Consider the following 25312-nt stretch of genomic DNA (forward strand, 5'->3'; position numbering starts at 1 on the left):
ACCACTGGGACGCTGACCTTCATGTAGACACACACAGGTCAGTGGGATAGTGTTGGAGATAACATTCAATATGAACGGCAACAAATAAACCAAAGTTAAGATAAGATAAGATAAGATAAAGTTTTGTCTACCAGGAGAGATTTTCCAACACTGACTACGTTTACATGCACAAAATATTCTGTTTTTTGTTAGAAAAAGACAATAATCCTACTAAGCTGCTAACATGGCTAATGAAAATTAATATTACACTAATATTCCCATTTACATGCAGCCGTGCATACTCTGATTAACTCTAATTTTTTCAACGTTTTCCAACAGTGGCATTCCTTCGACCACCTTCTTGAAAAGGTCGGCGTTGTGATATTTGCCCGTATCCAAAAACCTGTTGATATCCAAATCTTTCATAATGTTTAAAAGTAGGTGCCTTCTAATCAGAAACGTCAACATTTAAATGGTATATTTTCCTTCCCCCCACTTCTCTGTTTGTATTTATCCATTATGAGCACACACCAAAAAAGCAATATATGACCCGTACCCAGGTCTATATTACGATATTAACATGTTGCGTTCTAAAGTACCGTCGCAATCCATTATTTCAGTCTGTCACGCACAGAAGGCATCACTCAGTGAATGACTGGAGGAAACACACACTCCACTATCATCCATAAAATCACATGTCAGACTCTAATCTGTCAGCAGATGGTGAATGCTTCATGTTAGTGGACACATTAATCAGCATATGTGGGATTATGTTGCTCACTCTTCATGGTATGGTTTCAAATATACAGTACGTCTTTTTGGTACATTGTTTTAATGTACAGATTCAATACAGGATGACCTACTTTTCTGTAGTTTTAATCTGTTTACAGCGGCGTGCCCTTACATACAGTAAACTGAATGCATTTTTCTTTCGGTTTCATCACTTAAAGCTGCGGTAGGCAGAATGATTTTGCATCATTGGGCAAAAGTTCCATAATAACCTTTCAGCATATTGTAATTCAGGTGTTCTGAGAGAAAACTGGACTTCCGAACCTCCTCATGGCTCTGTTTTCAGACTTTAAAAAATCTAGCCCGCGACAGAAGACTTTGGTCAATCACAGGTCATTCCAGAGAGAGCGTGTTCCTATTGGCTGTGCTCCGGCTGGTGGGCGGTGCTTGGTATTTCCTCAGCTGATCTCTACATGTTTCACAAACTTTCTCATTTTACAGATAAACCGTGCACTACAAGATGTTTCTGATAACATTTGAGGAGAGAAATAGGCATTACAGTAACAAAATATTGGTTCATATTTGATCAGCGCTGCCTAGTTTGACCGTTTGGTCGGAGTTCGCGAGTGATTGACAGCTGCCTCCGTTGAAGGAACAACCAATAGGAATGCTCTCTCTCTGAAATGACCTGTGATTGGCCAAAGTCTCCCGTCACGGGCTAGATCTATTAAAGCCTGAAAACAGGTGCAGAAGTCTAGTTGTCTCTCAGAACACTTGAATTACAATATGCTGTGAAAGGTTATTATGGAATTTCTGCCCAATGATGCCAAAAACATACTGCCTACTGCAGGTTTAAACATGACCAGAAAGATGGTATTGTGTGTGTCATATTTTTCCCACAGGTCAGCTGAATGGGTGGTGAAGAGGACCCGACCGACATGTCAGATTTCATTGAATAAAAAAAACAAACTTTTCTTGGTTTATTTGGAATAGAGGAAATCAAATTGCTTCAAAAACTGGAGCCACTTACAATACTGGCTGAACATTTAATTGGAGAGTTGCTGATAATGATTATAACTGTGATCTCATTCAGATCATTAACTTCACTTCTCCAGTTATCAGACACATAAATCAGGTGTCGGTCGGGCCTCGGTGGAAGTTAAAGCACAGAAATAATAGACAAACTACAAGAAAGTCGCTACAGTGAAGAAGAAAGTACAGAAGAAGAAGACACCTTAGAGAGCGTCTACATACAGTCATGAAGCAAAGTTCAGTATTTGTGAAGAGGGTTAAATATTTGACATTACCATTGCATCAGTCAGTGCTTTCGATCTGAGAAAAAAGCAACATTTAGTGATATTAACACGGAAGCTTTTTCTCTGATTAAAGTTTGTCTTCAACCATTACAAGGAAAATCCAAAGTCATAAATATTTTTGCGTCATAAAACATGGGCCCCAGATCAAATGAGTGATGAAGCGATGGATCCAGTGCGTCTGCATATTTACCTCCATACATCCAGACTGTCCTCTGTCTGAGTCGGCCGGCCTGCTGCTGTCTCTGCTCGGTCCTCCGGCCTGCTGCCGCCTCTCCTCCCTGAAGTTCTGCTCCTGCATCTTCTTATTAAGGATGCGGGCGGCGTTTTCAGCCAGCGTGTAGCCCGGCGGGGCCGACAGGTCCTGCCGTATGCTCACCACCTCTGCGTTTTTGTCTCCCTGCGTCTCCACTATCAGCTGCACGGGGCTGGGCGAGCGCCCGCGTGCTATCCGCAAGCACTCGCTCCTGGGGTCGGCGGTGAGGGCCCCGTGAGCGGGGCTGGGCTCGGTGGTGGATGGAGGGGTAGGGCGAGAGCGACTGGGGGACTTGTTGAACTTCTGCATGGCCTCGTAGCCCATGGGGGTGTGGTCGATGATGTTGAAGAGGCTGGAGAGGCCGTCGTTGATGGTGGTATGGACGGGGCTGTCGCGGGTGGTGGTTGAGCGGGCCCACGCCGACTCACTGTTGCCCTTCTGCGGTGTGGTGGGGGTGGGAGCGCGGACGGCGTTGGGTACCTCGGCCTTGTTGGATGTGGACAGTTTGCGCTGAAGCTTGGGCGAGCCGTACTTTGGCGAGCAGCAGGGTCGCTCAAACTTACTCTGGATCACAGGAGAGTACTGAACCTTCCTCAGGCTGCGTGACGGGGAGGAAATAGGCGTGCTGCCACCTTTCGGGGTGAGGCAGCGGTGGGGGCTGCTGGTCAGGTTCCTCAACAGGTCCGTTTGGAGACCCACACTGATGGTCTGGGTGGTCTGAGTGCCTCGCGTGGTAAATCCGTTGGTCTGGCAGGCATTGTCCCGGACGACGGGCCCTGGCGGTGAGCGGATGGCGTTCCTCACAGAGATGGCCACCTCCTTCATGTCGTCACTCATGTTTCTGGAGAGCTGAAGCTCCAGAGAGGAGGTGTAGCCCACCGTGGGGCAGATAGGAGACTGGCTAGGAGAAGTCCTCAACCCCCCGCCCTCCAGGAGGCCACATGCCCACCTCCCAGTGCTAAACACCTCATCTGACCCGCTGGCTCCCACCCCGGCCTCTCCGCCGCCCCTGGCTTTGGTCCCTTTGGCGAACAGGAATTCCGGGTCTTGGGCAGTAGGGCGCTCGGCTGCCCCGTGTCTGGTGGGGCTGTGGAGCATGTGAACCAGTCCCACCCCTGCTGCCCCCGCTCCGTTGCCCCTCAATGGGGACTTGTGGCAGTGCTCGGGGCTGCTCAGGGTGCTGGTGGTCAGGGTGGCGCTGGTGGTGAGGAACCAGGAGGGGGGCTGGAATGGTTCAAGAAGGAGCTCCCCTCCCCGGGCTTCGGGGGGCTTGTCTGTCCACACTTCCTGGGCAGGATCCACGCCGGAGGCGGATGATGGGAAGTCCCAGCCCTTATTGTTGAACTCCTCGATGTACTTGAGGTCGTCCGGGGAAAGAGGCGGGGTTACGTCGTCTTGGCCCAGATCACCGTGGCGAGTCTTGTCGGGGAGGAATGGCGAGCTGTCCATCAACCGCTGGAAGTCGCTCATGGAGCACACGGACTTGGCTCTGGACAGGACACACACACACACACACAAACAGTTCATTAACTTCAGCTGGGACACTGAAACCAAACATCCCATCCCAATCATGATTTCATCTCCTTTAGATTCCCGCCGCAGTAAACAAATCCTAAATATGCGTTTATGTTTTTTAAAAAGCAACTTAATGCTTTTCAATGTTTTAAAACCGTCTGAATTATTTAAAAGCACAGCGAGCTGGATCACTTCCTCGCCATAACAGAAACTTTCAGGGAAAAATCACCGGGGGGAAACTCTCTGTCACTTCAAGTCACAGTTAATAGAATCAACAGCGGATCTCTCGAGGGATCGATGTGTATGTATGAGCAACAAAGATGCCGCAGGAGGCTGAATAATCTGCAGCCAGTCACACCGGTTCTTGGTGATGTATTTACCGTTGACATCTATTAAAATGCAGCAGCTTTTTACAGAATAGTTTACCCGTTAAAACACTCTTTGAACTCCGTTTGACTTGAAGCTTTCTTTCATGTTTTTACCTGAACAGACTCCCGCCGCCCATCTCGTCATCTGGGTTTGCAGGATCATCTTCTCTCTCCGAAATCTCATTCAGGGCCTGAAACACAACAGATAGTTAAATCATGTGGAAATGCGTTCAGTGTAAGATGATTTATAGGCAGTAATGTCAGGAAAAAAAAACTGTAGTTTATTCTAAAATGAGTGATATATGAAAACCGGGAAACCTTCTATAAAAAACAATGAATAAAACCAATTTTTATAATGTTTTGGCGCCATACGAGCATATGATCATCTGATTCAATAAATGAAATTTTCTCGACTGTTCTGGACTAATTCATTCATCATTTCGTCAATAAAATGTCACAAAATAGTGAAAAATACGCCCGTTACACAATGGCTTAAGAGCAATACATAACTTCCTATAGCTCAAAGTGATATATTGAAATTAGGGCTGTCAAAGTTAACGCTAATAACGCCACTAATTTCTTTAACGCATTAAGGCATTCGTTTTTAGGTTGTAGCGGGCTCAATATTAAAGCTTGAGTCAACATACTGGCATCATATGAAACTAGAAAAACCTAAGGAATACTAACTTGTTGCAAAGGAGGCTAAATAATGCTGCAAACTTAAGCTAAATTTTGGTGAGGAAAAACTGGCATGGCCATTTTCCATAGGGTCCCTTGACCTCTGACCTCAAGATATGTGAATGAAAATGGGTTCTGTGGGTACCCACGAGTCTCCCCTTTACAGACATGCCCACTTTATGATAATCACATGCAGTTTGGGGCAAGTCATAGTCAAGTCAGCACACTGACACACTGACAGCTGTTGTTGCCTGTTGGGCTGCAGTTTGCCATGTTATGATTTGAGCATATTTTTTATGCTAAATGCAGTACCTGTGAGGGTTTCTGGACAATATTCGTCATTGTTTTGTGTTGTTAATTGATTTCCAATAATAAATATGGACATACATTTGCATAAAGCAGTATATTTGTCCACTTCCATGTTGATAAGAGTATTAAAGGGACTGTTAGTAACTTTTTAAGCGTATAAATGTACCGGGTCGGGACACATGCGCGCTCGCGTTTGGCAGGAGTCTCTCCTCCTCTGCTTGCCTTCACTCAGACAGGGCGCGGTGTTCTCGCGTACTCGCTCCACCTCTAGACGTGAACGCGTGCTCACTCCACACTGCAGAAGAGTTAGTTTAGCTCTGAGAATATCTAGTGAATGTACAGTGGACGTTTGTGCAGAAATAAATGCTGCAGCTCCTCCAGACCAACAGAGGTTTTCCGTGTCTTGTGAAGTGACGGGGCTCCGCAGCGAGTTACTTTATCGCCTCCTCCTGCGCCCGCAGGGGGACACCGGGAGCCGTTGTCACGGTTCACGTTTCTCTCTGCGGAGCCCCGTCACTTCACAAGACACGGAAAACCTCTGTTGGTGCGCGCTGTGTCAGTGAAGGCAAGCAGGCAGCGGAGGAGAGGCTCCGGTTGCCGGTGTCTCCCTGCAGAGCCCCGGCAGGAAAGGAAAAGCCAACACTAGGATCAGATCTAAATCATGTTCATGGAGAGACCTTCGTCTGCTCAGCTAACATTACTGCCAAGCAGCTGAAATATAGAGTGATATTGTGGTTTAAGCTGACGTGTGTCGTCTCACTGTTTTGAGCGATGCTCGTTCATGTCTATTTAGAGCGAGCACAAGCGCGAGCTCGACGCTGACTTTCGTTGACTTAACGGCCACAGGTGTCGCTGTTAACAAGCATTTCTGAAAGTTACAAATAGTCCCTTTAAATACTTGACTAATCTCCCTTTAAGATACATTTTGAACAGATAAACAAATAGTGATTTATTTTGCGCTACATTAATAACAGTGACTTGTCTTGACTTGACAGATGTTAGCGTGTTACCTCCTTCATGCAGGGGAACCTCTTCTCACTATCCAGTCTGGAGGGTGGAGGGACCTCCAGGCTGCTGAGGGGGTCCAGAGACAGCGCGTCCAAGAACAGGTTCTCCGTCGGGCCTTTCAGCCTCATCGCAGCCCCCTGCTCTTCCAGCACGGCCTCGGAGTCAGAGTGGGAGCGCATGGGGGGAGCGGGGATGGGGGTGGACGTGCAGGGGGAGCGCGGCAAGCGTGGGGACCGGGGCGACCGGGGGGCGTTGCAGGGACTGTCCTGAGGAGAGAACACGCCTCTGTGGTCCGAGCCACCATCTTTGACGTCGATGCCCTCGCCTTGCCTCGTGTTCAGCTCTCTCTGCATCTGCACAAAGAATGACACATACAGATATGAGGTGATCAGTGAGAGAACTTACATTTAAGTTTACATGTCTAAAGTTTTAGCCGATTATACACAAAGTGTTTACACTTAAAGACGTCAATAAATCAAAAAAAGTTTTTATTTTTGTTTTGTTAAAGGGATAGTTCCCCGTCGGAAAGGGCTGTCTGATGGTGAGGTAAAGCAGTGAAAATATTCTTAATATTCACCTTCAACCTTTCTTTTAGGTGGCTAAAATATGCTTTGCTGTACACAGCAGTACATTACTTTGGTTCCATTTTGGTACTCCAGTCTGTTTCTCCAAACTGGGGGCGTGCCGACCGTCATCTACTGTCGGTAATACACTGACTATGGATAAGTACCTCATACAACCCCACTTCAAAACACCCAAACTATCCCTTTACTGGTCTAAAACAGGGGTTTTCAAAGTCTGAGACTGTGGGCCTCCCCTCAGACAAAGCTTGGAAAAAGGTGCCTCATCACCCCCCCTTAGTTTACTTGCTTAGTTTTGCTGAATTCCTGGATGCCTAAGGGATCATGATTATGTTAGTTGATCCCACAGACACTCAAAAATTGATGGTTGACATAAATTCAGACTACTCCTAATACATTAAAAAGGTCTGTTCTAAGGCGTTTATTTGTTTCTGACTCCGGGAAAGTGGGAAAAAAGAGTAAAATTCCCCCAAACTACTTTATCTCTGAACTATCTTTAACCACATCTTTATCATATCACACACATTTAGGCTATTCTCTGTGATCTTCTTTTGTAATATTTTTTCACTTACATTCACTGAGCCTCCCCTGAAACGATTTGGAGCCTCCCCGAGGAGGCCCCGCCTCACACAAACTCTGATCTAAAATATTACAGCCTGGACTGATACTGGATTTATGTGGCCAATACTGATATTGATATTTAAGAGTTAAAATAAAATTGGATTACAACATATCAGCCAATTTTTAACATAAACAAACATTTTGATAAGGATCCCTGAAATGTTTCAGTGCTTTCTAGTAGCAGTTTATGTGAAACCTCTGATTCTAAACAACCTAAAAGATAATCTTTGGCATTTCTGTACTGACCTTTCTTGTTACTTATTGGTACGCCAGTACAGATATAGAAACATATCGGCCGATATATTGGTGCGGGGAATTTATTTGTCCCCTAGTATGGTCCTTTATATTAACAGTATGTTTTTATTTATGCGGTGGCTTTCGTCACATATGAACGCCTTGTTTTCCTTTAAAATAACAAACTGTATTCCTCGACTGTGAGCCACTGAGTAATCCACCTGCACCATCTGAGGTTAAGAGCCTTTCTTCAGGCTTGAGGTTAAAGGAGAACAACCACATCACTCATTCACTTTCACCCTGCAGGCTGAGCAGTTCAGCCGGTGACCTGTGCTTTATAGTTTGCAGCATATGCATCGCTGAATAATGCATCTCTGCTTCCTGCTCTGTGTCTCTACATTCAGCAGCGCATCAGCAGTTTTTTTTGTTGCTGTTTTCAGAGTGTTATTATTCCAGTCCCTGCTTTATATGTTAATACTCTCACACTCATATCATATTAACCAGCTCATGTTCCTATCTCCTGCCCTGAACACCACACACAAGCGAAGGTGAGATGCTGCAGTTCCTCTAATTAAATCTCATCAATTATTCAGTAATCCTGAGTATTCATTGTGTCGAGCCTCAACTATCCTAAAGTACCAAACAACAGAGAACTTAATCGCCTTTGGGTGCTTTGTCACTCCTTCTCTCTCTCGTATCTAACTGAACACACTACACACAAACATGCAAGGCTTAACAAGCAAAGACTTTACATCTTTAAAGGGACTGTTTGTAACTTCTTACACGTATAAATCAATCCGGGTCGGTGTCCCATGTGCGCTCGCGTGTGCCTACGCTGTTCAGACAAGACTCCAACACAAACTACACGGAAGCACCAAAACCACAAAGTTCTATCTAGTGAAGCCCGTCTTGCAAAACAGTGTTGGCCGCGGTCGGAGGACACGGGGGAGACCGTAGCTTTGGTCTCCAGGGCCGGAGTCTCTGCTGTACTCTGCTCCTCTGCTCCTCAGCCTGCCTGCTTGCCTTCACTCACACACACCGCTCGTTCTTGCTCTTTCGCTCCACTCTTACATGCATGTGTGCACACTCCACACTGCAGAAGAGTTAGTTTAGCTCTGAGAATATCTAGTGAATGTACAGTGGACGTTTGTGCAGAAATAACTGCTGCAGCTCCTCCAGACCGACAGAGGTTTCTCGTGTCTTGTGAAGTGACGGAGCTCCACAGCGAGAAAGGTTGTCGTCTCCGACCAAAACTCCGGTGTCTCCCCTGTTCCCTCCGACCGCGGTCAGGAGGATGAGGCAGGAAAAGCCAACACTAGGATCAGCAGTGATTCATGGAGAGACCTTCGTCTGGTCAGCTAACATTACTGCCAAGCAGGTGAAATATAGAGTGATATTGTGGTTTTAGCTGACGTGTGTCGCCTCACTGTTTTGAGCGATGCTCGTTCATGTCTATGTAGAGCGAGCACAAGCTCGAGCCCGAGCAACAGGACGCTGACTTTCGTTGACTTAACGGCCACATAAGTTAACAAGCAATTTCTGATTCTTACAAACTGTCCCTTTAAGTTGTGGTGTATTTTTCCAATTTGATCTGTAAAGTTTGCAAAGAAGTTCAGTTTAAAGTGGTTTCAAGGCTGCAACTTCAGATTATTTTTAATCATCTGTGTTTTTGTTTTTGTTTATTATTTTTCGATTCATCGCTTGTCAATAAAATGTTAAAACTGTTAAAAAATTGTGAAAGAAAGCCCATTTAGGTACAGTGTGTAGGATTTTGCAGCATCTAGCGGTGTGATTGCAGATTGCAACCAACTGAGTACCCCTGCGCTCACTCCTCCCTTTCCAAGACTGCGGTAACATGAGCCGCAGAATGCAAAACCGTGGTAACGCTGTTCACCTCGCTCAGAGGCCATCCTTACCATAAAGCACTACTCTGGGAGCAACGGAAGGCAGACGACGGCTTTGCACTCTGCGGCTCACGTTACAGCAGTTTCACAAGAGTGTCGTAGAACTACGGTGGCCTTCAGGTAACGTAAAAACGTGAAAGGCTCTCTCTAGAGCCAGTGTTTGGTTTGTCCATTCTGGGTTACTGTAGAAACATGTGGAGCAGCATGGTGGACTCCGTGAAGAGGACCCGCTCCCTATGTAGATATAAACGGCTCATTCTAAAATAACGAAAACACAATGATTCTTAATTTCAGCTGATGATACACTAATGAAAACATAGTCATGAATATTATATTCCACTTCTGCTAATAGAGCCCCTGAAACGCTACACACTGTTCCTTTAAGGTGATGTCTTTAAATCACTTGTTTTGTCTCATCACCAATCCAAAAAAAAGTACATGATGAATTATATTAAACAAAAAAAAGCAGCAAATCCAAGCCCGAAACTATTAGTCAGTTGTCAGTAAAGTGATTTGATAATCAATTCATAATTTTCTGTAAGTCTTAACAAGCAAGAAAGCCAAACATTTGATGGTTTCACCTTCTGAAATGTGAAGATTTGCTGATTTTCTCTGTTGTATTTTACTTTAAGGACTTCTCGACTTGGCTTAAAGATTGAAACTGAAAGTTCATTTTTGACCTTGGAAACAAATCAAAATCGCCAGAACAGCTACTAAATAGACCTGGAGGTGTGATTATTTGGTCAAAAATGAACTTTCAGTCTCACCTTTGCAGCTAACATGGACGAGAAGTCCTTAAACATGCGAAAAAATGGAAATTTTAACATTTAAAACTCCATGACAACTGGGCAAACTCCATCTGCTGAGGAAGATCATGTGATACGATCGAAGGCTCCAGTACAGCTATTAAATGGACCCTGTGGTGAGACTGTTTTATCAAAAACGGCTGATTAATTTCCTACTGACTGACTAATCAGATGTCTAGTGAGTGTGAGTCTGACCTGACTTTATCCTTCTCATTCTTAGCATTTTTCTCTGCATCTCTTTCTCCACCTCTTCCTCCTTTTTTCTCCTATAACTCTTCTTTCCTCCATCTCTTTCCACCCCCTCCTCCTCCGTCTCTCACCCTCTCCATCTTGCGGTGGAGCTCCCTCATGCTGCCGTCCCACTCCTGCCGTTCCTGGTCGAAGCGCTCCATCAGTTCGCCCCTCTCACGGCCCCACCTGTTCTCTCCGCTCTGCAGCTTCCAGCGGAGGTCCAGGGATGTGCTGTGGCTGTCGGCCAGCAGGCGCCGGTGCTCCTCGCGCTCCAGGTTCATGGCCCACTCGGGGTCTTCGTCCGGTTCCCCTTCACCTCCCTGAGCTTCACCTCGCACCTTGCCTTGAGCCTCCTCCTCCAGCTGGTCAAAGAGCAAAGACACAGGGATGTTGGGTTGATTAGTCATTATTAAGGTATTATTATGCAAAGAATTAATGAAGACTTAGAAAAAGCAGTGTTAGGAAAAACCACAATAATTAACATGGTTCCACTTAAAGGGTTGATTCACTCAAATTACAACGCAGTTTTTATTTCAATTGAAATGATCCCTATGAAAACAGTTTGCAGTAAGAGTTGTTGATCATACACAGTAACTAGGACGCCGTTTTTGGAAAGAGATGCTGCTGTTAATTTTGCAATTTTCCCAAATTCTATTGTTGGTGTGGAGGTCTAATACTCAAAACCTGGGCAAATAAAACCCAAACTATCTGCATAAAGCTGGAGGTATGTGAGAAAATATGTTTTTTGGATGAACCTCTGCTTTTATTTGAAGGCGCAAACATTTTCAAAAGAAAGAAAAAAGACGACAGTAAACAGAATTTTGCAGACGATAAAAAGAGCCTCTGCCAAACTGGTTTTGCTCCCCTGATGGATCAATATGTTTTTTATAAGTGGTGAGATGCGTCTGAAATATTGTACCCGACATACTAACAAACAATCTTTTGCTCTTCTGATCTTTACTTTTTGATCCTTTAATCTCCTTTAGTCTTTTTGAGTTCAATAAAACTGAAAACAGAAGAAGTCAAGTGTTACTAAATAAATTAGTGTCAAAGCAGATTAAAGAAAACAGCAGAAAACGAGTAGCTTATTATTCTGTGCAGCCTTCTCATGATACCAAACTAACACAATTTATGAACAAGCTAATGATGAAATGGCTCACTGGGTCTGTTGGCTGTAAATACGTATAAAGAGAACCAATGGAAGGCTGCGTTCAGACTGACTTTAGCGGGGAAACGTTTTGACCAGGCTCAACTTTTATTGCAACGCAATATCAGCTACAAGGCTCTACGTTGGTCAATCAAATACATGCAAGCACACATTCCTGGTAGATCAATACGTAATGTGAAAAACGTATTTCTACAGTTTTGTTTGCGAATGGTGTGACAAAAGATACAATAATTGCTGCCGCGATTACTTTCAAGAGCTGTCCTATAGAGTGCTCCAGGGATGACGTATTTTTGTAGGCCAACCAGGAAGTTAGCATCACCCTGGTTCCCTCCACAAGAAGCCAATGGGGTTGTTCCATTGAGTTTTGGATTATTGCAGAAAATAAGCTCTTTGGCAAACAAACATTTATGATACTTGTATGTTTTGTTCAGCAAAATAATCTCCGCAAATGAACACCGCTTTAATGATTTTTGAAGTGTGAATGCAATCGCCAGAATTAAATCACCAACGTGCTATAAACAAACTTGGGCCCAAAAAGAATTTTCCCAAAGACTTGAGACATCTTTTTTTTTAGGTAAATCAACTTCCCAGTGTGAACACTTGAATAGCCCCTATTTAAATCATTAGGTCATAAAGTTGTAAAACGCATTAATAGCTGAATCCAGAGATATTATCCTTTCTCCGTTCCTTTGAATGAGACCCAGACCGCGGCTGGACCGAGGGCTGGGAGGCGGGATTAAAGGAAATGCTACTGCGCCTGCTCTATGAGCTCCATGGATGCGGAATATCGCCGGAAGATCCGAGTACTTTTATTTTATGGCCATTACGGGGGCCCCGCCTCCAGTTCTCTTTATACATTCATGCTTCCAACTTGTAATTTGATTTTCATTCGCTTACCTCTTAGCGTGACCTGATCTACTGTAGCTAGTGGTCATGGATGTGTCAGTTGGCAGTCTCAAAATCTAAATCTACTACTCGGAAAGTTTGAGTTTGAGTATAAACACAACGAGGCTGTAAAGGCGGACTAGTGAGTAGACGGGTTTCTGTGTTCGGTGTGATGACGCTTAATGTCCCCGACAACCTCTGTAGTCTCATTTAGCCACTTGTTAGCAACCACCTTTTTTAAGACATGTAAAAGCTTCAAATTTCATGAGTGGGATATTTACTGACGTAATTCATATTGTGGAACAAAACGTCAAAGTCTCTTCAGCTTGTGTTAACCACAGACCTTATTTCAGGCATCTAATCAAAAACCCATTCAGAAAACCCACTGACTTGGAGACGAGGGAACCGAAAGTGCAAAAATTCTAACTCATTACCGGGTTTCGAGACTCATTCCTGCACCACTCTATGTGCAAACGGATCTGTTACTCAAACTGGACTTCCTGAAGCAACACACCCCCGCCAACGCAGACCTAAAATTCTCCTATTCACAATTTAAGAAACACAATGAGGTCAGGAGAAGGTAGCACAAAGTACCAGCAGTTGTTTTGTAGCTGACAGAGACATAGTTGAAACTTGAGCGAGCGCTGCCCTCCTAAATTTATATTTCAAACCAGTCGCTGGTGGAAGGACATGAACCGAGGATTCAGACGCGCTGCAGAAATCTTCAAAGCTGCAGAGCGACAGAGGGAAGCTACAACAGAGTAATCTTCAGACGGGCTTTGATCCCTCAACGTAATGGTACACACTAGAGTCTTCAGTACTGGAGCTGTGTGAAGAGCAAGCCTTCAAACATCAGATTACATAACTCCCATTCAGTCTTGTTTACTTTTATATTGGGTTTTGAGAACTGTCTGATTGCATACTGGAGAGTGTACAGTAATAGCTGCTGACTGAGGAGCCAAGATGTTAGACATCATAAATATAGACCGTTATTTAAGAGGCGTGACGCGGTGCCAGTGACCAAAGCAGAGACGGAAACATGAGCCAGCCTGATAATAATATCTCAAAAAAGTAATCCACATATAAATACACAGGTGAGGGTAATTTCCAATTTTGCACTGCTCTGCTGGGCTGTGTAATAACCAGGAATAAAAAACCAGCAGCTTAGGGGCATATTTCTGAAGTCTTAATCAGGACAAAGCACAGAGGAGCAAGAAAAGAACTCAACACGGTTTTATCAGAGGAAACTAAGTAAATTAGTTCTCGTCGAGGCCCTCAGCGACCTCTGCTTTGTGGTAGGATATGAACCATGTAAAAGATGTTCAGAGATTTAAAAAGATAATCTTCCTCCTATAAATCAAACCGCTTAATTGGTTCCCAAAGCTGTGGTTTACTTTTTTTTTTTTGGTAATCAGCTATAGATGACAAACACTGCTCTGCTACTGTCGGTTTCAAATTTTATCTTCCAATACTGCGGTCAAGAAACAACATATTCAACATCCTCAAATTGATTGTTTTTCTTTTTTTCCACATTGTTGGCCACCTGTCCTGATCGTGTGCTGCCTCTCAGAGGGAAAGAAAATCTCAAGTTGAAACCAGACACAGCAGACAATGAGGCTCCAGCAGCACCACAAAACATCATGGACTCAATATCCCTCTGAGACACACTGGTGTACCTCTCCTCCGAATGCAGTTGCTCTCACAGCAAGCCTAGTACTGATCTTTTCCTCTACTATGAAATTCAAATCCAACCCAGATAGCATGTGCTAGTGCTAAGTGGAATTGGGGTGTCAGGATACTGAGCATCTAACAACAGGTATCATCTAGCTGTGGTGCAAGAAGTACTCACTTTATGTAAAAGTTGCAATATAACTAAATATATAGTTATATATAGCTATAGCCATATTTCAGAAAAAATATGAACGGTAGTCGACAGCGAGAGACAAATATTTTTTTGATCCTGTTTGAATCCCACATATGATGTTTGTCAATTTAAAAGATAATTTTCCAAGTCAAGAAAGTCTGTTTTTTGTAAAACTCTGTTGTAAGACTTTGAAAATACATAATTAGAAAGACTACACACTCAAAAGTTGCACAGTGACGTCTCTCTCTCTGAAGCTACGATGCCTGTGTGTTTCGTACTTCTGTTACAAGTAAAAAAGAGCACTTCAACAAAGCATTTACTGTGAAGTATAATCCGAAAATGCATTGTTTAGCAAAAATAGCAAAAGTTCTATATACAATTTATATTATGTTTGGGTGAACTACTCCTTTAAGTAGAGTACTTGAGTAAAATGTGCTTTGTTACCTAACACCAGTGTCGTCTAGTCATGATGCCCACAGCCAATATAATAAGGTTAGTCGGATCCTGAACACAACTACATACAGTAAAAACAATCTGTAGCTTTAAACCTAAAACCAAGGTTTTGGCATTTGATAAAGGCGCCGTCTAGAAGGTAACCCACGAGTTGGGAAACTCTCACAAGATGGTTAAGGTAAGGCATTGACATAGACTAGTCAAACTCAAACTGGCCTCTCTGGGCCGAATTTCATCCTCTCAGACCCCTGTGTTCTTTAATGTTGTGCTGGTTTTGGTCAACGAAATAGAATTATTATATTAGGCTATAAACTATTTTATTTCTATAGGGTTGCGAAAAAAAACCCAACCAAAAGTAGAAGTACATTCCTCTATTGCAGGTTTTGAATTAGCATCAGGAGGAATGTAAACAGCAGCAACAGAAACAAAACCAGTGAATTCTCTGGGCGGATAATATGGCTGGCATCTTAACATTAAAAATTCGACATTGTCCATTAACTTTGACTACATCTTAGCTCCAAGTATCACTGATGCAAAGACAGAGTCCCCCTCCCCCACCTCGTCCCACCGGAGTGAACCCTTTGGTCTGAACCCTTAAAAAAGGTTATTTTCCTGGGTGCCAGTGATGAGTTTTAGTATCCCACAATGTTGTAAATGCTATTTTATAAGAAGTTTTTGGGAAAAAACAAATCTTGGAGGCCTTTACTTTAATTGCGAATTGAAATATTTTTGATGTTGACACAAACATCAGTAGCCTCCGTATAAAAATAACTGATATGAGCTTTCATTTACTCTTATTAGTTGAGATGAAGACACTCTGTTCCTAAACTACCAAGAATTTACACTCCCATTAGGAATATAAGAGAGCTGTCTTCACTAAGAAATGCTTAGAGGCATATCGAACAATTAGGAACAATGCTGGATGAATTAGTTTGCACAGGGACAGAATATGCTCATTAGTGCCAAGCAGGTGATTCATCATTTTCTTGTCTTATTGGAAGCTGTCTTTCCTTTTTTTAATCTAATTGTTAAGGGGTGATTATAAATTGAATTCTGTCCATTTGTTTGTCTCTTGAGATGTGGATAAAGACACAACTTCATGTCATTGCTGCACTTTCAAAATGACACTGCTTGGCCCAGGGGGGTAGTTAGAGAACCAAAAAGATTTGTTGTTTTTGACTTGTTAGCACTTTGCCCTGAGTGGGGTTTTTCATCCGTGGAGAAGGCAACATGTTTACTGTCACCTTGCTGCTTGTTGAACGCCCCGCTAGTTTTCTACACCAGATTGTGTTCTGTCCCTTTAAGGCGGGCGCTGAGACGCCATCTGTACCTGGGCGAACTGGCACTTCATCTCTGCCCACTTGACCTCCCAGGCAGCTTTGTCATTGGCGTAGGACTGCTGCAGTTGGCATCGCCGCGTCTCCTCCTCCCGCAGCTCCTCTCGAAACTCCTCCAGCAGCGTCCGCAGGGCCTGCAGCACATGCCGGTTCTCTCCGAACTGCACCGAGAGGATTCACACAAAACAATCATTTAGGTTACAGGTTAATCCAACACACTCAGACACACATGAGCATGGCAAGTTCAGCAAGCTCTGTCCTTATCTTGCTTGTCTCTTGTTTTTATCTGTCCTTTGTGTCTCTTTAAAGCACTTTGGGACGAACCTGCTTGGTAAGTGCTTTTTAAATCAATTTGACTTGAACTTCTCCATCCGGTTTCCCATCTGACTCCTGCTCCTTTTTTATCCTTGTCCTTTCCCAGCTATCCTTCCTTGACCCCTGTCATTAAAGAACTACAATACTGTATGTACACATGGATGGGTGTAAATTAGGGCTGTCAATCGATTCAAATATTTAATTGCGATTAATCTCATGGTTGTCCATAATTAATTGCAAATTAATCATACATTTTTATCTGTTCAAAATGTACCTTAAAGGGAGATTTGTCAAGTATTTAATACTCTTATCAACATGGGAGTGGGCAAATATGCTGCTTTATGCAAATGTATGTATATATTTATTATTGGAAATCAATTAACAACACAAAACAATGACAGATATTGTCCATTAACCCTCACAGGTACTGCATTTAGCATAAAAAATATGCTCAAATCATAACATGGCAAACTGCAGCCCAACAGGCAACAACAGCTGTCAGTGTGTCAGTGTGCTGACTTGACTATGACTTGCCCCAAACTGCATGTGATTATCATAAAGTGGGCATGTCTGTAAAGGGGAGACTCGTGGGTACCCATAGAACCCATTTTCATTCACGTTTCTTGAGGTCAGAGGTCAAGGGACCCCTTTCAAAATGGCCATGCCAGTTTTCCCTCGCCAAAATTTAGCGTAAGTTTGGAGTGTTATTTAACCTCCTTTGAGACGAGCTAGTATGACATGGTTGGTACCAATGAATTCCTTAGATTTTTTTAGTTTTATATGATGCCACCATCTTTCCTTGGTGCTTTAAAAGTGAGCCTGCTTGACCTAAAATTCGCAAGTTGCCTTTGTGGCATTTGTGTTAATGCGTTATTATCGTGTTAACTTTTACAGCATTAGTGTAAATATAAATTTCCGCTCAAAAATCCTAACTTGAAATGAAGTGAAATCCCAGTGAGTAATGCAGTAATTAAAGCTGCAACAAAAACCTGTTGGACGTCTACGGATTTATTTTAGTCCAATTATGATGCAGGGGGGGTTTGAGACAGGGAAGAGAGAGGTGTGTGTGTGTGTGTGTGTGTGTGTGTGTGGGGAGCTGTTTGCGCCTGGTGGTCCTGCTGTGGAGAGTCTTCAGGTCTTGGCAGGAGGCAGTGAAGCACAAAGGAGTCTGTAAGTAAAACATCACCTCGAGGTATCACTACAGCGCCGCCGGCTCCGCCAGCCTTGGCTGAGAACATGATATGAGCTCAGGTGCTAAAAGGCCAGTGCACTTCAATCCAGTATAACCAGGAAACAAAGGGAACTCCCATGAATCATTTTTTCTCGAGGGCAAATACAACCACCTTTATTTTTCTTCTTGTTCTGCTGTTGTGTATAATTTTGAGGTACTTGTACGTTACTTGATTATTTCCATTTTCAGAGGGAAATATACTTTTTTCTAAGTCCTCCATTTTCGCCATGATCCGCGTCTTTAGAAAAATTTGGATGTGTGCCGACAGGCGAAAACCTGCCGCACGGAACCCCCGTGAAGGCCGTGTCTGATGGTGTGACGTCACTTTGGCTGTGCTGACACTTGCGTCCCCGGATGTGGCAAGAATAAATGAAGCTTTACCCTAACCCTAACCAATCTCACTCCTCATACCTAAACCTAACTAATCCAACCAACGAAGGCAGCGAGCACTTGCCAATCAGCGGCAGAGTAGGGCGGGCCATGCCTTCGCTATAGCAGGATTCGTAATTTAGCCACTGGGACGCCCCAAACAGCTAGCAGTCTTCTTCTGTGAGGGTTAAAATCATTAAAAAATAGCTCATTAACGCCACCAGTGGTCAAAAAGCTCCACCGGGTGCCTTTAATCTAAAGGCATTATGTGTACACTACTATAGGGTGAACATATTTTCAAATCCCCAAACCGAGACACTTAAGTGTACCGCATGTTCATGCACACGCATGTATGCGCTTACGCATCCACCAAACCATAGTTTATTTAAAAAATGTATAATAATAACACTAATAAACACAAAACGGATAAACACAAGGTACAGTATTTGTCAGTGTGCACAGGCGCAGGCTGCCGGCTAAATGACCAACTGTGACACATTCTCAGAACTTGATAAACGTCTATGTGAGTGCTGAGAACAATAATATCAATGTTATTATTTATTATTTTAATTGTGGCGAAAAAAACGGGACATTTTAGTGTTTTACAGATATTTGTCGGGACTCAAGACACCCAGCTTGAAACCGGACACACAATCCCAGACAAACCGGGACGTCTGGTCACTACGCTACTACAGCACATCAATGATTAGTCTGGCTGTACTAAATCTTCACAGGGTCTGTCTTATTTATTACAAACAAAAACTAATGCCACCAGAAGATGCTATGATCACATTGTTATATCTTTCCCCGTGGGGATTTCATCCTCTGCGACTCTTTAGGAGCAGCTGTCAGCACCCAGGAGCTTTGGCAAGATGCACTGACACAAGTATTTTTAATAATTCACATGCACGTCTTTTGATGTGGGAGGAAACCAGAGTACAAGGAGGAAACCCACCATGCACAGAAAGGTCCCAGTCCCTCTTGCAGTGAGGTGACAGTGCCAACCAGTGTGCCGTCCAGCTTAATTACATTTTTCCATGGAAAGAAAGTTGTTCCAGATATTTCAAGCTGATCTGAGAACTGTTATGTCACTGTGAGGTCCTCACGTAACCTGTTTGGAGTAACGCTACTTTACATACTGAGTTCCCTACACCAAAATGAGATGAAAGTTCACAACCATTGTGAGGAAAAACATCTCATCTACAGTATTTAAACATACTTACGCACTAACAGTATAATACACCAGCAGCACCAGAGGGAATAATTCTGGATTTTTTCCTCACCGACCTGCCAAACTGCCTAAATCATGTCCAAGTCTTCACTGAAAACTTTCAATAACCTCTCAACGGCTTAACATGCTATTATCTCACTCTGGCTGCACGAGTCATCATCTGCTCTCTGCTGTAGAAGCCATGTGTGCAAATGCTTACTAAAGCAAGTCTGCATTTCTGCTCTCATGCACAAAGCTTAATATAGTCTACTGGGCACGCTTGTTAAAACTGCAAAACTGCTCACAGAGTAAAGCAACAATGTCAGATCACCGTACAAACCACTTTTATGACGTTGTGGAAAAATCAAAACATGGAGACGAAGTAGAGCTCTTAGGGCTGCTTAATAATGCATCCAACCCAAAATGTTTATGTACTTTCTTTAGTTTTATAGAGGGGCAAAGTGAAAGCAGATCTCAACACACGCTATGTCTGGGTAAAAACATTCAGCAGCCTGAAGGACAGAAGCTCCTTTTGTCTCCTTTGCGTGTAACTGAGAGTCCATGTTTCTGTTTCAACAATAAGCACAAAACTGGGTGTCCTCAAAAATAATTACTGCCTCTAACTAGTTATCTAGGCCAAAACTCTCATCTGCATACTGTACCATGCCAAAGAGCTCTAATGAGCGGCTGCCAACATTTGAACACAATGAAAATGAACGAGAGAAATATAATTAAAGGCTAAAGCTAAATGTCCAAAACTCACTCGATACACCAATTTACTAGAGAAAATACAAGTTACTACATTTATTTGTACTACAACTTAACAGTTATAGTGTTCATTATGTGTGTGTATCTACATATGTATACTGTATATATGTTACTGTATATCTCTTTTGTAAATACAGTATAGTATTCATCCTTGCTATTACTGAAATGTTTCTATTGTATTTTACTTATTTTTTTTCTATTTATCATTAATTAGGGCTGTCAAAGTGTAACACGATAACGCAATAACGCAAATTTGTTTTAACGCCACTAATTTCTTACAACCATGTCATACTAGCTCATCGTGAAGGAGGCTAAATAAAAAACTGGCATGGCCATTTTCAAAGGGGTACCTTGACCTCTGACCTCAAGATATGTGAATGAAAATGGGTTCTATGGGTACCCACGAGTCTCCCCTTTACAGACATGCCCACTTTATGATAACCACATGCAGTTTGGGGCAAGTCATAGTCAAGTCAGTACACTGACACACTGACAGCTGTTGTTGCCTGTTGGGCTGCAGTTTGCCATGTTATGATTTGCCATATTTTTTATGCTAAATGCAGTACCTGTGAGGGTTTCTGGACAATATCTGTCATTGTTTTGTGTTGTTAATTGATTTCCAATAATAAATATATACATACATTTGCATAAAACAAGCATGTTTGCCCACTCCCCTGTTGATAAGAGTATTAAATACTTGACAAATCTCCCTTTAAGGTACATTTTGAACAGAAACAAAATGTTCGATTAATTTGCGATTAATCACGATTAACTATGGACAATCATTTGATTAATCGGGATTAAATATTTTAATCGACTGACAGCCCTAGTTGTCATGTATGAAAATGAACCCTGTAAGCAGACTACTTGTTTACTGTAAGCAAATTGTTTAAGCAGCCTTTGTACAGGTATGATTCTGTCTTTTTGATCCATATAAGCGGTTTCCACTTTATATCGTTTCCAAAGCACGATGAAACAAAACTTGTTTATCAGAGCACGGGAAGCAAAATAATGAGCTGGTTTTAAGCTGTTGGAAAGCCGTGTGCAGGTTTTTTCTAAATGATAAGGACCCTCTTATCTCCGCCGTGTAGTATTTTTCACCGTAGGCTCAGGTTAATATGAGTTCATCTATCTGAAAGCTTCTAGGCTGATGAACTCAAAACTTTACTCATGTTAAATAATGCTATAGTGAGTTTATCTTCAAAAATCTATTTAAAAAATAGACAGTGGAGTCACTTTTGTCTTAATACAATCCAGCCAACAACCAGTGGAGGAGCTGAATACCTGTCTGTGATGCTGCAGGTGTCGATCAGGTGACGGCAGAGGGATGATGGGACCGGGGTCGGGGACGTCCCCTGGAGTTTGTGGCAAACACAGTCTGTCGTCTCGATCCGCCTCCGCCTCCGCCTGCTCCATGATCACTCCCAGCTCTGGGATGCCCTCCAACTTCTCAAACTGGAACAGATGATACGGCCATGAAAAGCCTGCATTTTGATTCATGCACTCGTTTTTTTTTTTTGTACCAACACATTCTGTTTCAGGCTTACAGTCGCTGAGCCTTTCCCAGCATGCAATGGGCAGAAGGCAGAGAAACACCCTGGATGAGTTCTACCAGTCCATTACAGGGCTAATATCCTCCATAAACAACCTGTAACATTTACATTCATACACGTGTACTGTCACACATGTATTTAGTATTGGTTTCTTTGGAATAAATGAACCTGCAGTCAAGTCTTGAAGCAAAAATCGTATTTGTTTGTAATTAGATACTCTACTCCCTGTAAGACAAAGGTCAGTAGCTCTCGATTTGTCTTTAAAGAGATACTTGTGAGCCACATATGACCCTCTCTGTCAGTTAGAAGAGACTCCTTAGCAGTGTTATAGTACTCGAGACCGGTCTCAAGACCACTTTATAAAGGGCTCCGTCTTGTCTCGGAATCGATAACATTTCTACTTGTTCTTGTCTCGGTCTCAGACAAAGAGGATTTTATTTCAAAACCGGTCAAGACCACGACTGCGGGGACCAAAATGCCTGTTTATTGTCTGATTTATTTGTTACCATCATTACTGTAATTGCTCATAGAAAACAAAGGAACATCCCACACATAAAATTCACCTCTGCAATGCCTTTATATTATTTTATCAAGACATTTCTCTCATGGTTCACTTATACATACACATATATATGCAGTATATATGGCATTAAACAAGGTGAATGAAGAGGATCTCTATTTGTTTTCTGTGGGTATTTGTATGGGCATGTGGATCTTTCAGATCAGTTTGTGCCTGTGGTCTGCATGTTCCACATTTCATCGTAAGTGTGTCATGCAATGTGGGACGCGCACTGATCTTGACCTGGTCTTGTTCTGTCTTGTTCTCCGTCTCAAGCACAGACTATACAAGAAGTGGACAAAGTCACCGCAACTTCACTCATTGGTTTGTGGGCTAGTTTGAAGTTTTGCCTTTTAAATGTTTTTCTTTACTCTGACAGAATAAATTGCAGCAGAACATTTAAGTTAGATTACTTGAATTCTTTGACTGATTTAATTTATTTTGTGTCAACTTCCATTTCCATTTTATCCAAATAACCAATAGCTGGATTTTTACTTTAATTGTGCTGCGTACACAGAAAGAGTGAGCTGCTCTCATTAGATTACCCTTTATAAATAAAGGTTGAATGAATGAAACTTGTTCTCTATAGCTTTTCCCCTTTTTGTGTGTGTCTTTTATTTATTTCCGATTTCCTCTGACATCTCCTTTAACATCAGAACATTATGGTAATTCTTCCAAGCAAGTCAGCAGAATTGCAGACTTACAGCAAATGTCCATTAAACAGCGGGACGGACCTGAACCCTTGCAGACTAATCAGGAACCAGCATCAAAGTCTGCGAGTCCATTTGAACTGTGATTCTCTCTCATCTTCACCTAGTTTATAAAACTGTGAGACATCGTTTTATTTCTCAATATGAGCAGCATTGTGAAACTGGAACGGTGATTAAGGGCTTTAAAAATAAACCCGACTTGAGAAAATGTTCTGTTGGGATTCAATGTCAAGTCAAGGGCGTGAGGTAAACATCCCGCAAGGTACACGTGGGCTGCTCACTGCTGCACCATCTGCAGGCGCAAATTAGGTTTCACCACAAGATGCTGCATGAATAAACCGATGAGTCAGGACAGAATCGAGAGAAACTGCATTCATTTTAAAATGAAGTCATATCGAATTACATAAAACGTGTAATATTTCACAACAAAGCAAAGTGATGTTTATTGATGATTTGACAACCACAAAAGTAGTTTGTGTTGTTTGTTTAGTATAAACAGGAGGATCTGGGTGGACCGTGTGTCTCAGTCAACAGAAAAAGACTTCACAGTGCCGACCAAACTGCTCTGTTGTCTCTGGGGAAGTGCAGAACTATGAATAATTACCATGTGAACAAAACAAAAACAGCGAAACATAAATCTCACAAATTACGAGTTTTATCAACCGGAAGCACAAGAAGATAACAAGAAAAAGTGAAGCATCGACCGCTGAATCAACAAGCTGAACAAATGGAGTTGCTCAATCAGCCGGGCGACTAATTAACTATCCATCAGTCCGGCAGCCTGGTGGGAAGGACAGGACTGAAGGTGGTTCAGGATGAGTCACTTTTTGGTGTTTTAAGTGTCCGAACCTTAATTATATGTCACACATGTCGGTCTCCTATATTCTGTGTGACATTTGACACACTATCTAAAACCCAAAGTACAATTCTTTAAAACAAGAACCAAAGAAACAGAGGTATTACATCCTGGAATTTAATCTACCATCCAACGTATCCACTGCAACCATTAAGACAACATGGGAAAAACGTCTCCTTTTAGTATCAACTAGAATTCTTTATGGAGGTAGAAACTAAACTGATTAATTCTAATATCACAATTATTTTTATCAATCCTCGATATGCATATATGTCAATATGGAAACTCCCCAGAATCATCAGCAACAACTCATCTTCAAATGATATTTATCGCAAAAGTTCATGTTTCCATGCTTTTCCTTTATTCCTCTATTGGTAAATTTCTGCTATTTTTTCCCCCTCTTTTATCTTCTGCCTCACTTCTGCTTTCCCAAAGCTATCAGAACTCCTCTCATTCACTAATTCTTACATCATCATATCCGGCCAATCTTCTTTCTGGCTGTGTTTCTTGAAACGACACAGACAGAAAGTTGATTATCCAGTTGATTAAAGAGCAGCGGACCAAAATTGACAACATTTTAAAATCAAACTGAAAGAGCTTTTAATAGGTAATCAAAAAAAGCAGGGTTTGGGGTGTGTGTGTGTGTGTGTGTGTTTGTTGGAGGGGGGGGTATGCATTATATATATATTTATTACACGGCTTTGTTGAATACTCGATTCTGATTGGTCAATCACGGCATTCTACGCTCTGTTATTTCTTTAAAGCAGACCGTTGCTATGTATAACAGACCGTTGCTATGGGCGCAGTTCTGATGTCAGACTCTGGCGGACCGTTTTTGTGTCAAAATATTGATTTCTTCAGTAAGTAGCCGTGTAATAAGCTAGCGGGTCATTGTTGTGAAAGAAACCCAGACAGGGCGATGCCGCACCCCGACGCGTCTCTCATCACCCTGAAGGGGTTTATTTCACAACAATGACCCGCTAGCTGTACATTATCCCTTACATATACACACACATATACTGTATATCTGTATGTGTACATACTGTATATATGAGTATGACACCAAGTCACACTGCTGTTCCTATAAGGTCAACAAAATGTTCCACGTAGTTTATCTGTCTGTGAACATGTTCTATATTTGTTCAAGGCCCTTCTAGGGACGTGCATTGGAAATTAGCAATAACTATAAATGCTGTGATATATTGCGTTGGATAATTGTTGTGCAATTCTCTATGTATACTGTATTTGTCACAATCAAATAAATATTAAATGATGTGAAATTGTTTTGATGCTGCTCTTTCCTGTCTTTCTCTCTTTCAGAGTGACCACCAGATCGTTCAGAGGTGATTAAACTGAGAGGTTCTATTGTGCTTCACCTGGCTTTACTCCAGCACCACCAGCATGGATGCTGTCTTACTTGTTGGCTTCATGTTACTGCTTTTAATTTGTGGGTTGTTGGTCTAGAGGTATGATTCTTGCTTCGGGTGCGTGTGAGAGTTCCC

The 25312-nt window shown here is 42.5% G+C and overlaps 1 protein-coding gene across 5 annotated transcripts in view; it reads right to left on the reverse strand.

Annotated features, from left to right (window-relative positions):
• mtcl1 (microtubule crosslinking factor 1) overlaps positions 1 to 25312 on the reverse strand; it is a 98684-nt gene that overhangs the window by 10491 nt on the left and 62881 nt on the right. For 3 of the 5 annotated variants that reach the window (XM_074651941.1, XM_074651942.1, XM_074651943.1), the window contains 6 exons: positions 21417 to 21587; positions 16233 to 16400; positions 10622 to 10894; positions 6158 to 6508; positions 4275 to 4351; positions 2215 to 3766 (listed from right to left, as the gene is read on the reverse strand). In XM_074651941.1, coding sequence (XP_074508042.1) covers positions 2215 to 3766; positions 4275 to 4351; positions 6158 to 6508; positions 10622 to 10894; positions 16233 to 16400; positions 21417 to 21587 — 2592 coding nt within the window. Of the gene's footprint in view, positions 1 to 2015; positions 2041 to 2214; positions 3767 to 4274; positions 4352 to 6157; positions 6509 to 10621; positions 10895 to 16232; positions 16401 to 21416; positions 21588 to 25312 lie in introns of all 5 variants that reach the window. The other 2 variants (XR_012595923.1, XM_074651944.1) reach the window with 1 other exon arrangement.

The sequence above is a fragment of the Sebastes fasciatus genome, chromosome 11, assembly GCF_043250625.1.
Source record: "Sebastes fasciatus isolate fSebFas1 chromosome 11, fSebFas1.pri, whole genome shotgun sequence".
NCBI classification, from domain to species: Eukaryota; Metazoa; Chordata; class Actinopteri; order Perciformes; family Sebastidae; genus Sebastes; species Sebastes fasciatus.